At 38.1% G+C, this 8,260-nt stretch overlaps 1 protein-coding gene across 1 annotated transcript in view; it reads right to left on the bottom strand.

The window, feature by feature from the left end:
- Positions 1 to 4,442: 4,442 nt before the first annotated feature.
- The window catches only part of LOC134745365 (TBC1 domain family member 12-like), a 59,103-nt gene continuing 55,285 nt past the window's right edge, over positions 4,443 to 8,260 (bottom strand). Inside the window, exon 7 of the mRNA XM_063679395.1 lies at positions 4,443 to 7,902. Coding sequence (XP_063535465.1) covers positions 7,703 to 7,902 — 200 coding nt within the window. The 3' untranslated portion in view covers positions 4,443 to 7,702. The remainder of the gene's footprint in view (positions 7,903 to 8,260) is intronic.

Below are 8,260 nucleotides of genomic sequence, written 5' to 3'. Positions count from 1 at the left end.
TTAAATGCAGCCTACACAACAAAAAACAATATTTTGCATAATTAGATAAAATTGATTTAGTCCTGTTTTCTCGGGCTTTGCAATTATATATCACAAATAGTGTACCTTTCTAATACTAGTAAGATTTTTCATATTACTTACTTAAATTCCCGTTGGGGACATTAATTACATCACTCATTATAGTAGGTATTGCTAATCGATATTACCTATCGGTAGTTTTAAATAATTTTAACTTGACCCGGACACACTCCAAAGAAGTGTCAACAATTAGCATTGATAAGTTGAAGAACCTCGCAGATAATTAATAATAAGCGATAACCAGAGGGCCTACCGCGAACTTCGAAATTCGCAAATTGCGGGCATCTTTCTCCTTTTCTCAAATTAAGGCGTATCAGTGACAGAGCAAGATGCGCGCAATTTGTGAACTTCGGTTTTCGCAGTAGACCCTCAGAGTATTAGGCTCTCTGCTTCTCCTTTCGTTTGCTCAACGTCTTTGCTTCACGACGGCATCGACTTCATGACGTCATCGTCAACACCATATTCGATTTTCTTTCATCTTCGTCACTCCAATTTATCAAGTCAAGAACGATAGAGGCCGGATATTATGTACGATTCTTAAATTTTCATGTTCGTGTGTTTTTCGATTACGTAGAACTGAGTGGAATTTGCAATATGTGAGGCAATGTCATCTTTAAGATCTTTACCTATACGAAAATATGACACTGCCCCACTTTGTTCTATTCAAATCGGTGCAAAGTAAGCTTAGGCGGACTCTACTCGCCATCGGCAGGGTGTTCATCCTCACACCCTAGCACCTAAATGGTCGCGTACTGTGCGGTTTAAGAGGAATTTCCTCCCGCGTACGCTTCGGCTGTGGAATGAGCTCCCTGCCGAGGTTTTCCCGAGGGGCTACAGTATGGGGTTCTTCAAAAAAGGAGTGTACAGGTTTTTAAATTGTCGGCAACGCGCGTATAATACCTCCGGTATTGCAGGCGTCCATAGGCTACGGTAACTGCTTACCATCAGGCGGGCCGTATGCTTGATTGCCACCGACGTGGTATAAAAAAAAACTACCTACTTTAGAGAGAGATTTAGAGGTATTTTTTACACTGGTCGTATTTGTAACACGACTCTCCTGCGCAGGGATGGGAAGGCGTCCTGACGTCACTACCACAGAATAAGTTTTGATAATAGTACAGTACAGAAAGGACACTTCCTACAAACCCGAAGTTTGACAGCGATTCAGGGTCGAATTATGCTGTCCCTTTCTAATGTATGGCACTATCCCTTTCGGCTATTTAGGGTTGTCAAAAGTCATTAGCGTATCTGTGGTCGTGCACGCAAAGGGACGTCAAGTTGTGGCAACCCTAACAATTGCTCGGAGCAATGCTGAGCCGAACGGAGCCGAGTTTGCCCGAAAGGAGGTGTCCCCCCACTGTCACTACAAACGTACCCCCATTAGACGTTGTGTCATTTATGACATTGAAACAGATTCAGTGGATATTATATTATGGTACAAAAGTATTGCACCTACGCATTTGGATGTAGGACATTATACTGCTGAGGTGCTGAGTGAGAAAATCAAAAAGTGGACATAAAGTGCCCGCTCTCCTACCTTCCTAGACATAATATTATGTATAGTATGCGGTCTATCTACTGAGCTCGTTCACTTACCTGTACTGACAATGGCATTCTGTTAAACGAAAGCCATTATTTCTTTTGTGCCTGAGCGCGTGGCCTTTGTGCCTGATCGCGTGGCTATTGTGTGTGAGCCTCAGGCACAAAGGCCACGCGCTCAGGCACAAAAGAAATAATGGCTTTTGTTTAACAGAATGCCATTGTTAGTACGTAAGTGAACGAGCTCAGTAGAGATAGCGTTAACTATACCTAGGTGTTACTTATAGGTACCTATAGTTACTCTGCTCTGCTTATCGCTAATGCAATACTTGCATGAATAAAATCGTGTAAATCTTAGGTTTAAATGAAGGCCTTATTAAAGGAGAATAAGATAAACAATTGCATGAGTTTTCCAATGTGATTACTGCATTTGCGATAAGCATTAGATACTAAGTTCTAATGAAACACTTAATTCTATTCGATTTTCTACCTAAATAAAAACAAAATAAAGTTGACATTTAAAACACGCCGCCAAATAATGAATGATTAAAATACGTGTAAGTATATTAAAGATATGAACTAAGTAAAACATAATAAGTTGTAGAACAAGATTGTAGGGTAGTCATCATAAGGAGTGAGGTGGATTTATTGTATTTCCGGAACGATACGACCTTCAAGAAAAAAGCGTACCTAGTCGCATCTTAAATACCGCCAACGCACTTGCAACCGCTCTGGTGTTGCAAGTGTCCATTGGCAATTGTTCACCATCAGGCGATTCCTCTGCTCGTATACTATACATATACCTATGTGTACTATACAGGGTGGCAAATAAATAAGTATGCACTTATTGTTGCCAAAGAGGTTTTGGGATTATACTGAGCAACTTTTACTATGGGTCCCACCACGAAATCGCGAAAAAAAATTACTCTCCCATAGAAAATGGACCAGCCAAAATGTATGAAACAGCCAATTTTTTTGAGATTTTGTTGTACGACTGTCGGATTTATTGATTTCTATATCCATGCCAAATTGCAGTTTTCTAGCTCTAACGATCACGGAGCAAAGCCTCGGACAGACAGACAGACAGACGGACATGGCGAAACTATAAGGGTAAGTTGACTACGGAACCCTAAAATGGCTCATTTTAGAGAAGAATAAAAATACGCTTATCAATTCGCATATATAATTTATTTTACAATAAAAATACACGCATTACAAACCGCACTTTTTTGGGGCCAAATCTATTTAGTTCAAATATATTTACAATGAAGTAAGACTAACTAAAGTTACTTGAGATGGCGTTCATATACAATACAATACATTACACACAATATAATATCAGTTCACATCACAAGTGTAAAAACATCCAAGAGCTGCGCTCATCGAATTTCGACTTTATTCCCTTGGCTTAGAGTTGACAGTATGATGAAATATTTAAAAAATCTGCACATTTCGTATAGCGCGCATAACTTATCTTATAGTGTAGATATTATAAGCTAAGTTGTAGGCCGAGCACATGATTGACGCGACAATATCTCGCCGCTAGATAGGCTACCCGTCTTTTACTAACTGTATGAATTAAAGGGGGACGGGTAGTCTATGTCGCGGCGAGATACTCTCGCGCCAATCATGTGCTAGCCCGGCTGCTAAAACATTATAGCTACAGGTTTTACTAGTACAATTACAGATATTTCTCAAAATATTTATGAGCATGAAATTAATATTTTAGCTGTTCAGCAGAATACATGTTTAAAAAAGTTTGTAATTAATGTTTTGAATTTCTAATAGGGCATATTACGCGAAACTCTGCGCAGGGGGCGCCTCTACCACAATCTGAGGGTCTATCACAGAACAAGAAAATCGAAATTTCGTTATCTAACATCTCTGTCACTTGCATATTCGAGCGATAGAGGCAGATAGCGAAATTTCGGATTCGCGTTTCCCGGTAGGTCCTCTGCAAACAAACCGCCTTGATGCATCAATATCATATTTTATTATCTCCGAAAACTTTTCAAAAATCTGTTAAAGGCACAGTATGTATAAGTTACTCTATGGTTTACTAAACGGGCTACTGCTGCACTCTGGTGGCAGAACATTGCAGTAATATCCCCTATTTCGTATGCGGTAGGTTTTTCTTTAAATAAATCTTTAAGGTTTTTAGACTTTCAAAAAATGCAGTCAGGTCAGGTCAGCTAGTTTAGTGACCCGTTTTAACATATTGAGCCAACATTAGGTGTCTATAGATTGTCACAGAGGTGGCAAGAATTAACACTAGAAACGAATTAAAGCTGAACTTATGTGACTATAAGTAAATAAATAAAAATTATAATTTGCCCTATACGGGCAGTTTACGTCCATGCTCTGTGTTCGTCCACTTGACGGATTAGCAAATAATATATTTCATTTTTTTTGCTCCTTGCGAAATATCATTTTCACGTAGATAGATATATTGTTTAGACATTAAGGATTGCAATAAGTCCAAATTTGTGCAGCAATGTGGGTTTATATTCAATTTTCGTCAAGTGGACGAAAACTTCCATCAGGTGTGACTAGGGCCAATCGCCGATCAGTTTATAATAAAAAAAAAAAAAAAAAAACTAGCGCAATGACCCTATGTATTTATATTTAGTTTGGCAAGCCATTTTCGTCAGTAGAAAAAGGCGGCAAATTTAAAAAATGGCGCGAAGGGTTGTCCTTCCACAGATAATTTGAGTTTCGCGCATTTTTCTACTGACAAACGGCCTGATTCGAAGTTTAAGATACGTCAAAAATTTGCAAAGATACGATATTACTTTTGACACGACATATCCGATGCATGTCGTATCTTTAGCAAATTTTTGACGTATTTTAAAGTTCGAATCAGGCCGAAAGTTTGCCGGAGTATAAAAATGTTGCGGGTTCTTATGGTTTATTATATTCACCTTTATTTAAATACAATTTTCAAACTACAATGAAGGTAACCTACAGCGATAATCAGCCTAGCCCTCACCGAAAGGCTACGTAAAAATCGCTCCAGCGTATTTACTCCACAGTGACGCTTACAGCGTAAAACAAATGTACGAAGTTCTTTGTGAAGACCACAAGTCTAAATTTGCAACGAAATTGATTACTTGTAGCTTCTAACGAGGTTGTTCAGAACGTTTTATTTTCGTGGCCAAGGCATTTGGCCTTTTAACACTATGTAAAAGTATTCAACAGTAGTTTTACTCGTACTAAAAACATTACCCTCATACACAACTTCATTAATGACTATGAATAACTACGATATAATAATTATATACATAATAAATAAGCATGTAGCTTCAAGAGCATTTCGAAAGATTCGAAGTTCTACTAATCATTAGGCCGGTCCCACTACTCGATGTCCGTTTACGTACAATAATAGTTATATAGTTATTACAATAATTGACGTATCGCATATATTTACAGGAAATATAGTTACTAGCTTCGATTATATACAATATATACATGGTTAAGAGTAGTTAGGGTCCTATATGTACCCAAAATCATTCAATAATTTATGTTAAATATATTAATAACGGGTCACTAACGTGTTTTAAGTCGAAAACGCTCGACATGTTTCACTCCGTACCGAGGAGCGTCATCAGGAGCTTGCATCGACGGTCCTGATGATCCTGATGACGCTCCTCGGTGAGTGACCCGTTATTAATATATTTAATGTCTGTGTCTCACGGAAGTTTTGTTATTAATAATTTATGTTATAATGACAATGCGGCGAACGACCCAATGCAATCGCATTGGGTCGTTCGCCGCATGTAAACGTCAGCTGCCTCCCAGTGTGTTTGCGCCATTACAGTATGTGAGCTTTTAAAAGAAAAAGCTACTGTTATTTAGTAACGGCGAATAAAGGACAAGCAAAATGTAAAATCCAGAATTCCTTCCTTCTGGATTTTACAGCAAGAGATGTAAAATCCAGAAGGAAGTTTTGGAGAATATTGTGAAAAAGATGCTTCACGCTAGCAAGGTTATATGTGAAATATACTATACATATACAAGGGCCTAATACGTAACCACCTTTTCGTACACAGGCAGATTCGTTTATAAGAACAACTATTAATAATCTTATTTTCTATACACATATACTTATCGGCAGGTACATGAATGATTATCGTTCTCGTAATTTCTAGAGAATATGATATGTTTCATATGTTTATATTTACGCTCATGATTAAGGCTTAGTTTGTGTAAATAGTACTGAAGTAACAAGTGATTTATTTACATCATATTTACATTGCAACGGCGGCAGCAGAAATCTACATAGTTTATTATTTGTTTTATAAAATGTTACTTTCAACAAAAAAAGAAATGAGTTAAAATTCGAACTCCAAAATATGCGTTCTACGCAATTAAAAAAAACCCTAATTTTGTGTCATTTTCATGGAAAAGATTTCTGTTACGATTCAATTAGAAACCGTCTTTATCGACATCCATATAAGGTACCTTTTGCTTGATAACGTCACATTTAATTTTAATACTTCAATGTTTGTTTCGTAGAAATAAACAGAAATAATTTAGGTATAATGCAAGGCTGGCCGTTATAAAACAAGTGATACTTATGACTAATAGAAAATAGTTATAAATAATTATATTAACAAGACTCAAATAAAATTTATAAAAAAGAAACAATTTCTCTGATCCATAATTCTGGGAATAATTTCATAGTAAATTCTGAGATTCAATGTATTTTTACCCTTTAGAGTATCATAAGTTAGGAATATATCATATATTTTTAGATAACAAACTGTTCGTACATTATTCGATGCCACCTTTTGACCAACGACACGAGTCACATTTAACACTGACAGATGTAATTAAAACTCGAATTGGCCTATATGTATCGATCAGCCGGGCTAGCACATGATTGGCGCGAGAGTATCTACTCGTATCTCGCCGCGACAGACTACTGGACCCCCTTTAATTCATACAGTTAGTAAAAGACGGGTAGTCTTATCTCGCGGCGAGATAGGTACTGTCGCGTCAATCATGTGCTCAGTCTACTGCCCCACCACGCTTAAGAATCCTAATGTTACATTAGAAAAAACAATCAATTTTATACCTTAAATTCGCGCAATACAGCTCAAGTTGGAATAACTTCTAATGTAACATATGGTTATTGTGCATGGTCAGGCAGCGTTGTACTATTACTACTATTAGTCGAATTACTCTTCTGAAAACTCGTGGACAGAGACCTTACCGCGAAAACCGAAAATATTAATTTCTATATCTATCGTTCCTGCATATTCGAGCGATAGAGATAGAGAGGCAAATATAGAAATTTTTTATTCCGTTTTTTCGTGGTAACGCCTCTGGCGTCATAACGTCATTATATGACGAGAGCGTTGCTCACAGCATCGTTCAACGTTTCACTGATGGCCTATGTAAAGGATACTACAGTCAATGTACCAAATATCGACAAAGTGCCAAAAATATGTATACACGGCATTATTGACGATCCATAAAGTAGTGTGTACATATTTTTGGCACTGTCCGTGTCGATATTTAATACATTGACTGTACAAACAGTACAATACTAACTACGAACATTCTCCGAAACTCTCATCAGCTTCTCAAGGGCAAACAGTCGCCACCAGATATACATATATCGGAGCGGTAAAGCTGGGACATTCCATCAAGTTTTGATTATGCGACATGTTTAATAATTCTGATAAAGCTAAGAAGCCGATATTAGCCACGATAATGTTTACTAACTTAGCTATAAATTCAATGGCATATTCCATTAAATTAGCTGCCATACGCGTCACGTCCTCGCCATTATACACTGGCATGGATAGTATTAGCCGGAATGACTACCGTCGAATATGACTATAGCATGTAAGGTTAACCGACCTTAGCTACAAACGCCTCAAAAGCTCAGCGACTCATAATAAGCTTAAACATTCCTCGCTCAACACCAGCTCTTCAAAGGTCATGCCATCCAGTGTCATACTGGTGAGAGTGATGAGCTGATACTGAACAATGTTTCTAAGTCATCAGTTATAAACCGACTGTAAGGTTATAAACCGACCTTAGCCACAAACGCCTCAAACAGCTCAGCGACTCGTCATCATAACCTCACGTCATCATCTTCACATTCCTCACTCAACACCAGCTCCTCAAACGTCATACCATCCAGCGTCATACTGACTGAGCTGATGCTCCGGAATAATGCTTCGGAGTCGAGGTCATCGGGGAGTTTGGTGAGGAACTGTGCGGCCGAGATGAAGTCCATGTCGCGGAGCTCGTCTTGGTATAAGTGAAGGATACCTGGAAACAAATAATAGATTAGAAAGATCAATTGAGAATCAAACGAATCCGTCTTGATAGAATACGCAATGAGCACGTGAGAGGATCTTTCACAGTGGCGCCTATTATAGGGAATTTATTACGCGAAACTCTACGTAGGCAGCGCCAGGGCGCCACTACCACAATCTGAGGGTCTATCGTGAAACAAGAAAATTTCTTTATCTAACATCTCTGTTACTCTTGCATATTCGAGCGATAAAGAGGCAGACAGCGAATAAGTAGGTATGTCATCGGGTCTTATTTAAAAGTTTAAGATTTCTCTGAAAATATTGGATTTCGAACCATATTCCCTCGATATACATCCGTTTTTATTTGCGGC

The sequence above is a fragment of the Cydia strobilella genome, chromosome 11 (genome assembly GCF_947568885.1).
Source record: "Cydia strobilella chromosome 11, ilCydStro3.1, whole genome shotgun sequence".
Lineage (NCBI taxonomy): Eukaryota > Metazoa > Arthropoda > Insecta > Lepidoptera > Tortricidae > Cydia > Cydia strobilella.
The sequence above is the reverse complement of the archived record's forward strand: the minus strand, read 5'-3'. Positions and strand labels throughout refer to the sequence as shown.